Source organism: Takifugu rubripes, chromosome 11, assembly GCF_901000725.2.
Source record: "Takifugu rubripes chromosome 11, fTakRub1.2, whole genome shotgun sequence".
Classification (NCBI taxonomy): domain Eukaryota; kingdom Metazoa; phylum Chordata; class Actinopteri; order Tetraodontiformes; family Tetraodontidae; genus Takifugu; species Takifugu rubripes.
Window position 1 is genome coordinate 8,618,781 of NC_042295.1, and position 12,727 is coordinate 8,631,507.

The 12,727-nt window shown below is 44.7% G+C and overlaps 1 protein-coding gene across 1 annotated transcript in view; it reads left to right on the forward strand.

Annotated features, from left to right (window-relative positions):
- The first annotated feature begins 5,590 nt into the window (after positions 1 to 5,590).
- Positions 5,591 to 12,727, forward strand: part of dscaml1 (Down syndrome cell adhesion molecule like 1) — a 64,689-nt gene continuing 57,552 nt past the window's right edge. The window contains exon 1 of the mRNA XM_011608403.2: positions 5,591 to 6,149. Coding sequence (XP_011606705.2) covers positions 6,107 to 6,149 — 43 coding nt within the window. The 5' untranslated portion in view covers positions 5,591 to 6,106. The remainder of the gene's footprint in view (positions 6,150 to 12,727) is intronic.

Here is a 12,727-nt window from a genome sequence, read left to right on the forward strand (position 1 = left end):
AGGCAGACAGTCAGGAGTCCTCTCCTCTCCTCTCCTCTCCTCTCCTCTCCTCTCCTCTCCTCTCCTCTCCTCTCCTCTCCTCTCCTCTCCCCTCCCCTCCCCTCCTCTAAAAAAAGAGCTTCTTCATTCAGTTTAAGGTCTTCATTATTCACTGGATTTTGACCGGTAACATCAACAGCTTCTAGTTTTACTGACTTGAATATAATCAAGGAGCTGCCTCATTAGAGAACCCCCCCCCCCCCCCAAAAAAAATAGAAACATGCTATTTATTATACACTTTATACACTCATATGATCATCTTTCATGTTTCCTATTTTTGTTGTGTCTTTGCATACATTGAAAGATTCCAAGCATCACTATAAAATCTAGCAGAGCCCATAAACAGCCAGAGCAGGCAGTTTTACCGGTTGGGCCCCTCTACACCCCCCCGGGGGAGTGGAGTCAGCTGCTTTCCATAAGGGCTCCAGTTGAGGTAAGCATGAGAAGCCATTTATCACACAGTTCACTAGAGCTGATAACATCATACACATGCAGGGACAGACGTGCGGCGTGTTGGACAGGTGTGAGAGGGCGAATCCGTTACTGTTCCCATGAGTGCTGAAAGGTGTTTACCCACTGCTGAGACTGAGAGTAGCAGGCCGGCGGAGGGGAATACACTCGTGGGGGGAGTTTTCCCCGCATGGATGAGTTTGACCAAACATTTGTAAAAGGGAGGTGTTGACAACAGGATGGACAACAGGAGTATGCTGCTATTTCATTAAATAAATAACTGGGAAATCCGCTGGTCTGGTTTTAGGCGCATTTGGATGAGGATGTAATTTACACCTGTTATTAAAAATGTGTTTTAGTGCTTCAGTGAGTTTGTGTGTTTGTCACGTGAGCACAATCTTTTGCTTGAAGATGCATATTTTTAGATTTAGCTTTGAAAATCCAAGTAGGCGTTGACTTTTTGTGCCACGAAGAAAGGAGTAAAAGGCTTCTGATTGATGTTTAAAATCAACTTAAATTTTGAGGACAAGAATATTTAAAAAATATATTAAAAAAGGAAATTAGCAGCTAATAATTAGCTAAATCAATGAATTATATGCAGAAAATATAGAATATTTACTGTGTTGAGTTGCACAAATAGGAAGTAAAGCATGTCTTTTAGGCTTAACTTCAGTACTTTGATAAAAACAAATACATGATAATAGCTGTTGTTGTATGCTGATGTCATCCAAGATCACAATCACACATCTTTCTAGTTGAATCAGTGTTTATTGTCACTTTAAAAATAAAATGGTGTTTTACTCATAGTTGAGGAGGCGCAGCATGCTGGTGCAACAGTGACGGGACGGTTCTGTTTCAGGCCGTTTGTTTGGGGTTTTCATATTCTCTCATTAAAAAACAACCTTTGAATACTGAATGCTGAACAGGAGCTCTTTAAGAGACTGTAAAGGCTCTAAAATCATAAACTTATTATGGTGTGACTGTCTTGAATAATACGGTCACACCGTTTACCTGAGGTCTTCTCAAAACTCAGCTTGATATTTTTGTACTTGAACCATCTGACGAATATAGCCTGAAGCCTGGAGTAAGAACTGTAACAACATGTTGTGTGTGTGTGTGTGTGTGTGTGTATGTGTATGTGTACGTGTGTATGTGTACGTGTGTATGTGTACGTGTGTGTGTGTGTGTGTGTGTGTGTGTAAGTGTATGTGTATGTGTATGTGTGTGTATGTGTGTGTGTGTGTGTGTGTGTGTGTGTGGAGAACAGGTTCACCAGTAAGTCGCAGGTACTGGAGTGTTACAGCGCATGAAAGTGATAAGATCAAAGCACACCGGGTCAAAGATGGAAAACGTGCCCTCCCGCTAAACTCTGCAGCATCCCCTCACACCTGCCAACTGTGTCCCTGAGCTGTTGACTCCACCTGATGTAACAGAGCAGAACTGTAAAGATTTGGGTGTAAACAGCAGGTTTATTTCTGTTTATCCTGCATTTACGCTCCTTCCCTTCCACAGCTGCAGCATCCTCCTCTGGAATCAACGTACAAATACGTGACGGCAGATGTTATTGATCTGCTGACTTTCAAGATCACTATTAGATGCTCTAATGGTAACAGCTTTGATAGTGACCACTGGGTGTCACTAGATATCTCTGATCGATATCTCTGCACGTCACAGCCGTTTTTTTTTGTTTTTTTTTGTCTGGCTGCATTCAAAATTCATGCGGTGAACGTTGAACCTTTACTGAGCTATTTAAATTTCTCGCGCCTTATTAGCACTTGGGTAGAGTCGGGAGAGGGTCTTCGCGTGTCACCCGTGACGGGGGAAAGCGCTGCGGGGCTCTGGGTTGGTCCAGCAGAGGACAACCTCCGGCGGCAGCCATCTTGGAAGCGTTGGTATCGCCCTGGCACCGTGTGTTTTTGTCTGCGGGCATTCTGTCTGCTCAAAACTGCACTGTTCCCTCTTACCCCCCCCCCCCCACCCTTCCCTCCCCACCCTCGTTCTTTTTTCATCTCCATTGCCTTCTTCCTTCATCTCCATTGCCTTCCTCCTCCTCTGCCATGCAAATGGTCTCATTTGCGAACGTGAAAAAACAAGTGAGGTGGGGGAAAAAAAGGGAGATGGAGAAGGAGATACACACACATACACACACGCATCAGTGAACTAGCCCTGCTCCCCCACTCCTTCCTCTTGTTATTCTCCCTGGCTCATTTGAATAAATTAACACTTGATATCTGTTGTACTTGTGCGTGCGCCGCCATTCAAACGCCACCCGGGTGCAAGCCTGTACAGATGCAACTGCCAGATCAATGCGTGCGCACGCCCAGATTGTCTTGGCTGTGCTTTGCCGCCATGTAGACGCACGCTGGCGCACATCCTCCGATGCGCTGATGCACCTCCGACACGTCTGCCAACACAATCAGACATGTTTGGATGAAGGGAAATGTGCTCAATTGGTTGAGGAGCGTCAGCATGGTGGCGTGTGACTGGTGTTAGCTTGATGCAGAGGTTAGTGGAGAAATGGCCACATTCAGATATTAGTTAGGCGGCTCTCGCTCAGGAGATATGTTGCTTGGTTCTGACCAGGTCATAACAGACTTCAGGACATAAGCTTCTATTTGACAACGTCCACCTTCCCTGCCATCCTGCCCATTTTGGCAGCTCTCTACCTGCACCCACCATTTCAGGTGACCTTGTCAGAGCTAACCAGTAGCACCATGTGCCCTCTGTCTCTCCCACTGCTGACCTTGGTGAGGTTTCACCGGGCCGGAGGCAGTGTAATGATCCCGGGTACATTAGTGTTAATATGACCCTAGTATGAAGTTGGACCCTGAGGGAAGGGTTGATTATCTGAGCATTAACACGAGAAGCCACAATAACTCATCTGCCTCATCACTTTCTCTCGTCGCCCCTCACCCACTCCACTTTGCTTTCCCTGATGCCCCGCTCACCCAGTTTTCCTCCTCAGCCGTCAAATGCTCTACCCGGTTCCCCTACTTTCCCATCTCCCTCCCTATCTCCAGGCAACAAAGCAGCAGCGTGATGGAGATGAGTCACATGGTACTCTGGATTCTTTTCCTCTAGCACTGGTGTTGGCAGCCCGTCCTGTTCCTCAGTGACGGTTGCTCGAGTTGTCTGGGAGCTGCTCGCCTTTTCTCCGTTCTGGCCGGCCCCACTCAGCCTGTCAGCTCCCATGATGCTCATCGGCTGACGTACAGCACAACCTGCTTGGTGCCGTCACGCCGCCTCACATCAGCCACTTCACCAGCTTGCAACGGTTCCTCATCGAAGTCATCCCAGAGACGTTGTCTGCCACCATGTTCTGCCTCTGTGTGCCATCTGTCAGGACACATTTGCTATGTTTTTGATGGCATATCTTACCCCGTTAGTGTAGCAGGTCGTTACGGCGACTCTGCGTAACCCTCTGACTGCAACAACAATGGTTGGTATGGAGTTTTGACAGGGTTGCTTGTCACAGTGAGAAATGACCTTTATGAAGGCAACAGGTTGCTGAAGCCACCAGGAGACTGTGGGAAACCTGTCTTCCTGTTCCTGATCTCAAAAGCAAAATGTGTCGAATGCTTGTTTAATCCGTGCAGCAGCATGCAGCAATGGCCATAAATATATCTCCTCTACTCTTCTTCGTCCCCAAAACATAGGTCAGAGGTCCAAGAATAAGGTTTTTTTAATCTCCATATTTGAAATGAGCAAAATTAAAAATGCAATTTTAGTATAGATGAAGATAACATATTCCTACTCCCAACAACACCTTCCTTTGTGACTGGTTTGGACAAACTGGGCCTTCAACCTATTCTTTCTTCCCCAGGATGTCAGATAGTGATCAGAACTGTAAAACAAAAAGTGATGCAAAGGCTTCATTTATGTTTAAAAGAGTTAGGATGACAACTTCTACTCACAATAGGGCAGGATGGGGTTAAGGTTATGGTTGGCCTCATAATCCTCATGGCATTAAGAAGTGAGGAAAAGTGTACTTTTACATAATAATGTGCTTTTTGGGTTGAGAATGGGCTCCTGTCGAGTAAATACAGTGGAAATGCTTCTTGTGCGTACTCCAAAAGTGTCATAGCATTATTGCTTTGTGAATGTTGGAAGGGGGGGGGGGGCTCTGTTTGAGAAAGAAAGAGATGGAGAGGGTGCGTAGGTGTGTGTTTCCACCTGTTACATAACGGAGAGTGGAGGCAGAGAGTGCTGCCTCGCCTGCCACACTACAGCGGCTCTTCAGTGGGAGTGAGAGAGACGGCGCGCCTCGGCGCTCTTCCGCAACTGTGGACACTTTTAGTTCCAATGCTCAGAACGCCATGCTGCGGTGCCAAGGGCTGTCAGATGTCTGATGAGTGGCATGGCAGAACGAACAATGAGTAAAAGCCCCCTTTGGTGGTCCAAAGGGGAGACATTTTGGAGAAACATACATTTTTGGCAAAAAAGTTGGGTTGGGAAAAATGTGTAAAATGTGACTAAAAACATGTCAAGTGCTTTATTGTGATTGAATGAAACAACATAATGGGAGACATGTGTTGTAGCTGTAGAGTCCAGTGTGTGGAATTGGATGCTTCACTAGTTTTTGGTTTGAAATGAAACCCCAAAACGACAAAAATCAAAGGGTGCCATGATGTTATATCTATACACCAACTTAAATGTTTCTGTTTTGTTCATTAAAAGATGCTGTGCTGTAACCAGGCATCACTCTTTCAGGCTTTCGCCTTTCGGTTTTGTGCTGAACTTTTTGAATTGATGGAACAGTTGTTTACTCTCACTCATTTCGTCAGTCAATAACAAAGATGAATCACCCGGTGCGCAATTGCGCGCTCCATCTCACCACATTGTATTTTGGCGGGATGATTTGGTGGTGATAAACAGTGGAATGACGGACTGATTTTATTCACCATCACTAGTCCAGTCCACTTTTTCTTTTAGGTAAGGCTAATTATACCTCTCTCGGTCTGAATGAAACTGATGAGTTAAGTCGATGCGCACTGCGCAGCGTAGACCGTCCACTTCTCTGCGCACGCACTCCAGCACACATTTGCTGGCTGTTCTTTTTCTGACTTTGCAGTCGGACTCTGTTCATATGGACAACTTTGGTTCACTTCTGTTGCGCAATGACAAATGATTTAAGAAAATTCGCTAGCGGATTCCCTGTGAAATACGCACATGCATCCCCCTGACGACTATTTTGGAATGTATTTGTATAAAAACACAATAGTACTTCTTTGAAGGAACGTTATGGACTTAGGAGTTCCGCTATGCTGTCGGAGAAATCGTCCTTTTTCTGCGCGCATCACGGCGGTCTGACTGGTTTCCGTATGGATTAGTGCGCACGGCTCACCTCTCCATCGGGGCGCATCGTTAGGATACCGGGGGTGTGGCGACAGGCGCCTGTCCCGGTAAGGGGAGGAGAGAACAGGCAGCAGAGGCGGTACTTTCTCCGTGGCTCCTTTCTCGGCACTGGAGAGTGCGGGGACCAGGGCTGGAGAGAACGCCGGGGAGCATCAACAAAACCAGTCCAGAACGGAGCCTCGCCTGGCCGACCGCTGCGCCGTGCACTCTTTTCGGGGGGGGCTGCACACCATTCCTGTGAAATATACCTGCTTTTAATGGCATGTGGCTTGTAACTTTACTTCTGCTGTATTCTTTGCAAGAAGGTAGGTTGGAAATGTGTCTTTTAAAGCCTATCTTATCTCATCAGAGCACAAATTGATGTGTCTTAACTCGTGAAATTGATCTGATGTAATCAGCAGCCGAGATGGAATTCTTTGTATTCTAAAACAAGCGTCAGAATTGTGATACCAAACTTTTTGAACATTTCTTTTGGATGAAAACTGGCAACTTTCTCTTTGAAACGACGCCTTTTCCTGATTAGGGTCGGTGCTCGTCTTACACCACAGCGCGGGGTTCTGCTGCTCTGCCAATTGTCTCGCAATGATTAGCTGATAAAGTCATTAAGAAAAGAAAAGCCCAGAAAAGCCTGCGAGCTGAATAAAAATCAGCACGCACTTCAGCCGAATGTGGAAAGGTGTCCACCTCCGTGTCAAAAGGTGCAAAAGGACATTTGCATTTTTCATGATGAATATGTGAGGGTCTGCTGAATATGGAGGCTGTTGAGTAGATGGAGATGCTGATAAGGATCTGCAGGCGCGCACACGAACAGGAGCGCGACGGCGAGAGCGCTGTAATTGACCGCAGATGTTGACTCGCAAGAGGTCCGAGAGGTCACCGGAGTTTGATGTTTATTCTGACTTTGATTCCTTCAGGTTCCGACGCATTTTGGGTGATGGTGCGTGCGCGTGTGCGCGCGTAAGAATGGAAAGAGGGGAGGGTCCCGGGGGGCATCAGGACATTAGGACATCGTATATTGGTCATTTTTCTGTAAAGAACACTATAATGGGCGCTTATGCGTGTGCAAATGTGTGCGTGCGCGCGCGCGCGGCAACAAGGGTCAGTGCGTTTTACGCGAGGTGTGAACTGAGGCTGGGGGATATTGAGCGCTGGCCTTTAATTTGTGCATGATGCGCCCCGGTGGTGTCCTTAAAAGATGAGGCCGTGTATTATTTCCTTTGATAAAGTGCACGACCGCTTGGTGCACACTCAGTTCTTATCATCCTTGGTCTAATTATTCAGCCACCATTTTCTCTACCACCAGATTCTGCTGATTGGCTTCGCTCTAAATGCTGGAAATGGGAGAGAATGGCTCAGTCGTCAATATTATTTTGAATTTCCTTCACTTATTAGGCAAATATATGGTGTCATCTGTTCTCTTTCTAAGGTTCTGGGATTTCACCCTTGAACATGAGTTTAATCCAATTCACCCCTGTTCTTAATAAGGGAAAACAAGCTCTCCTCTAGAGATCTGGTAATGGATAAGATTTCAGTTCGTTTAGGATTTTGCAGTAGGCTTGTGCATGTGTGCGCGTTCTGGTGTCGCTCTCTGGCCCTGGCGATGCCCTCTGTCAGGGTGCAGCCGCAGCGAGGACTTTGCTGTTTTTCTGGTGTATGTAATTGGATTACAGGGTCTATTTCGATTATACACATTGTACATCGGCCTGTCCCGCGACTAAATGAGCTGTGTGTGCGTGCGTGTGCGTGTGTGTGTTGGATGGGGCATTGGAGCGGAAAGAGTGCTTGAGATGGCAGAGATGTAGATAACGCGGTGGAAAACAAACTTCCATTTTCCGTTGTTTTTCACGGCCATGTTGCGGCCATCGGATCAGCTGCGCTCTCGCATTTTATCGGATTTGCAGATGTTAATAAAGTTCCCATTAAAGGGAGAAATGTGGCGCATATGCATCAGTAGTCTACTGCGTATTTTCTTGGCCGCACCTCCTACAATGGCACACTATTCAGGGGTTGTTTTTTGTTCTAAATTTGTATCGGTACGAGGAAAGATTTTTGATCACAGCACTATATTTATATTCCTTTATATATTTCACTCGTCCTACCTTCTAGTGCCAAACAGTCGTTTTCTTTGATTTGGCTGCATATCAGCACACCTGCATCCATCAGCGCGGAGAGGAGGGGGGCGAGGGAAAGGATGAATAGATGGATGAGAAGGAGGGGCGGAGAGGGTACACTAATTCTTCTTTGTCATGATTTGGGAGGTTGCTTGTCATTTTATGAAAATAAAATCGCGACGGTCTCAGCTGACTGGGTCTCCAGAATCCGATTTAAGGCCCGACAGGCCACAGCACGGCCCGAGAAATCTGGGGAAAGTCTCTCGTGATAACAACATCTCATATATTTCAGACTTCTGCTGTTAAATGGCAGTTCTTTTGGTGAGGGCTCATGTGAATTACAGCCATAAAGATATTTAAATTTGAAAACAGAGACGCAAGCCAGCGAGCCAGACAGAGTGAGAGCTTTTGCTATAATTATTTCATCAATTAATGTGATTCCGGTTTTATCCAGTTTCAGGCGGCCTTCTGCAACACATACTCGGCAGCAGATTGAGCATTACGAGGATCCTGCTTCGATTTAAAGTCTATTTTTAGTATTTGAACTTTAGTTTTATCTCGGGCTTCTGCTCGGTTGAACGCATTGATGCTTTTTGTTCTCCAATGTAAGTATCCGTGAGACTTCTGTGTGATCATTTAAAACTCACTCGCGTAAATGAATGTCACAGTTTTCATTATTTCATCAAATAGTCCGAATGCGCACAGCCGTCCTCCCACATATCGTCTGGGTGTGATTTGCTCTGAGATCACCTCTGTTGGATAGTTCAGAGTGTTTTCTCATTCATTTACTCTCGAATTTTCTTGCCTCTAACATCCACGCACCAGAGGCTGTGCGTAAATTTGGAAACAAAACAGACACCGACTGAAAGAAAAGTGCTCGGAGGGGGGAGCCCAGTAATCGCGGTATGAGTCAGACACTGGTGGCTACACCCGCATGATTCAGTTAGCTCCTCTTGGACCACTCAGGCTTCACTGAATGATAAAATAGATTTGACAGCAACTTGTGCGCCTTTTCCCACAGACTATTTTGCTATATTTATCACGATGTTTACACAGCACACGGGCGTTGTATGCCGCAGATGTGTGAATGAACATTCAGCGGAGTGATTCGTACAAAAGTTGGAGCGGATCAACTATATGTGACTGATATTTATATCATTTTTCATTCGTGTCTCGTAGTGCTCAAATCTTTCAACCACAAAAAAACTGAGCCTTTGCGCACCGATTGCGGACAAGCTTTTACGCAAAATCCCGCATTATAACGGCCTGAAAAGGGTCACCGCATGGCTTATTCGGCTGTCCCCGTGTCCCGCTGTGGCAGCATAACCTGGCAGCGTTGTCGGAAGAGAGAAAGAGGAATGAGGGGGAGCTCCACGGTGTATGTCACTCTCAGGTTAACTCGCCTCCGGAGCCAGTTTTTATTGTCAAGTGGTGGCTTTCTCTGGAACAATGTGGCACCTCGAGTACTCTTACCTATTCACTTTCATTCAAAGTCACTTCCAACGTGGTTCTCTCCTACAGATACACTGAATCAAACAGCTGAACTTAGAAGCAGTACATTCGATTTTTCTTAGGACAAACAAGACTTTATAAGTGAGCAGCTGCACTAAAGGACTGAGGTAAGAAGAGGTCACATTACAGCTGTCAGCTATCACGCACTGCCGCTTAAAATAATCTCAATTGTTCAAGTGTTTATCAGATGTAGTCCGTGGCAACAATGCTGTTATCTCACAGAGTCCACAGAAAATTGTTCACGCTCACTCAACAGGTTTTTACACACAGCAGCAGCAGTGCCTGGCCTTCTAGACAAAGCCTGACAAAAGAATCCTACAGTCACACTTTAGGGTCCTTTCTCTCTCCCCTGCTCTATCAAACAATTTCCATCTCTTAGAAAACTGAAAGGGGTAAAAAAAAAATTGCAAATGTGACACCGTCTCCACCAGCATCCTTTTCAAGTGGAGCAACTTTCAAAAGCTGAGCTAGACAGCCCGATGTTTTACTGACACTGCATAAATTGTGTATAGGGGCTGTTTACTAGCTCTCCTCTCCCCTCCTACTCAATGAAGTGCAGTGTATTCATATTTCTAACATCATATTCCTTTTGTGTCCACTGCTAACGTCTTATTTCAGACTGGAATGACACTGGGATGGAAACTGTTCCCCTTTTTGACCACAGTTGCACAATACGCAGCACCATTCACCTGCTCGTCTCAATCCAGACTCATTTAAAATGAGCTCCCCTGTCTAAAACACAATGATATCATTTGCCTTTTATGGTCATTTTTTCTCCCAGTGGCATCACAGCCTGGGCATTATTGCCTCTGACTTCTGCGCTTCTGCAGTTATTGTGCCCAAATGTGTTTATCTGTTGTCTTTAGTGCTACATGGCTCGCCACATTGGAAATCTGCTCCCTGTTATGAACGAATGCGTGCAATCTCAAATGTATTTATGTGACTTTGTGTGTTTGAAGGAGACAAAGAGTGCTGGAGTGAGAGGGATTAATAGTCCTGTTTCTCTGCGGGTGTGATGGTATGAATCTCGGTGGGTGCTTGCTGGTGCGCACGCTCGTGTGTGTGTTTGAATGAATGTAGATGAGACAAAAAGCTGCATTATGCATAGCAGTTCACCATAGGCAATATCCTTGTTTCTCTGGCATACATATTCATACTCCATTTTCATATTCTACTGTGAGGATACAAGTGTAAATGCATGAGTTTACAGCAGAGATTTGAGTCAGAAGACAGCCTGAATGGGTCATGCAGAAAACTAAAGGTGCAGGGGACAAATAAGGTCCGAAGCTGTCGTCCCAAATCACACAAATTTTGCATCCTGATCTGGAGAAAGAAATGGAAATGAGGTCTGTGATTGGACGAGTGCGGCTCTTTTGTTCTGAAGAAAGGATGGAAAGGGAGCCCGGGGCTATGAAAGGACTCTGACAGCTATGAGAGGTTAGATGTTGCGCAAATAGAGAGTCAAAGCTGTTATTGTGCTCCATGTTTGCATGTGCAAGTGCTGGTTCGCTTTGGTCATTGTGTTATTCTAATTTAGGAGACTTTCTGAGTTCAAGTTCCACCCTTAATTGCACTAATTATGACAGCTGCTTTTCAGAGGAGTCAAAGCTCCAGTGACAGATCTGAGTGGTTTAGCATTACCCAGCTCCGCTTACATATCAGGTCGCACGTGTCTGCCGCTGTTTTTCCACATTTATCCATCCATCCTCATCCCGTTTTAACGCTTTGACATCATTTTCTAAATCATTACTGCGAAAACACACGTGGTTGGCTCAGTCGTGATGGTCTTTTCTGCTGCAGGCCCTAAACTGTGTAGTATGGACCTTGCTTCTGTGTGTACACATTTATTTTTATGCATGCGCTAAAGTGTGTGTGTGTATGTGTGTGCACGTGTGTGTGTGTCTGTGAGAACTCAGTGACCTGAATTTGTACTATAGGAAAAAGCAATTAGCCCTCACATCATAAGCAACTACTTTGTAGAGGTTTTTAGCTGCATAAGGTTGTTGTGTCTGAACTCTCTGGATATTCTTTAAGGAATTTTTTGCTATTGGAAAAAACTTTTTATCTTGTTTGTAAAAAATCAAAGAATGAATGTCGTATATGATGACATAGAACTGTTTTTCAATGGGACTTTTAAGCTAATTTTCCTCCTAACAAAGGGATTATTTTGCATTGACATGGTCCCAATCCTGTTGAAAGAGGAGCCCCAGTCAGTTGTGGCTTGTTTTTTTTTTTTTTTTTTTAGCAAACTAGGGAGGTTTTATTGTTGGCAAGGGTTACCTGCAAACGTTTTATGGTTCAGATAATCTTCCAAAAACACAGATTAAGATTATCTGGAATGCAAAACATGTCATCAAATCTGTGATTAAGGATTGTTGCTTTAACCAAGAGCAGGATGCCGATTAAGCTTATTTAAGCAGTAATTTAAGAGGCTTCAAAAAGTGCTTTGAATTTAGAGCTGAAGCCAGGTTTTGTGATAACTGCATCAACTGTTTCAAGGATATCACCAAAAATGCTGGTTTGTAGGTCTTGGTTGAGAGATGACTGACTGCGCAGAAAAATGTTCCATTTCTGTTCCTTTAAAATGTGTTAATATAATGTTTATGCTCATTGTCTGTCCGTCCGTTAGCCCCTCAGTCTTAGAGCATCTGTCATACTGGATTCACTTCTCCAAACTTTTCTATCATTTTGGTAGAAAACCCTTCATTAGCTTTTTTTTCTTTTAAAGCTTCAACTCTTTCATTTGTCTTAGTGACAAAGTGACACCAGACTTCACCCGTCAGTGAAACTGCTTGTCATTCCAAATAGTTTAAGCTCCTGAAACTCGAGGTGCTCTGTATAAAATGCCTGTAATTGCCTAAATGGTAAACATTTTGCAAAAGCTTGTACATTAAAGCTGAAAACATGTCATATCCATCTTATTATTGTTTGATTTCAAATCCATGGTTGTGGCACGTTGAGGCAAAGTGATGGAAAAAAAGATTTGTAGATAATAGAAAGAAAGACAAAAAAGCACACAATGAAGCTCGTCCCATCTGTCATTTCAAACCGAGTCCTAAATCCCTATAGCATACAAGCGTCTTGTGAAAAGTGTGAACTTCTGACAACAAACTCACATATAGCAGTAGTCAGACTTTTTTTAAGGGTCTTTGGTAGTTATTGAGGTTTTTTTCTCCCCCTCAAAACACTCTAAAAATACCATCAATCAACAGAAAAAAGCAGGTCACAGGTATCGCGCTCACAGCTTCCTCCCTGTGCAG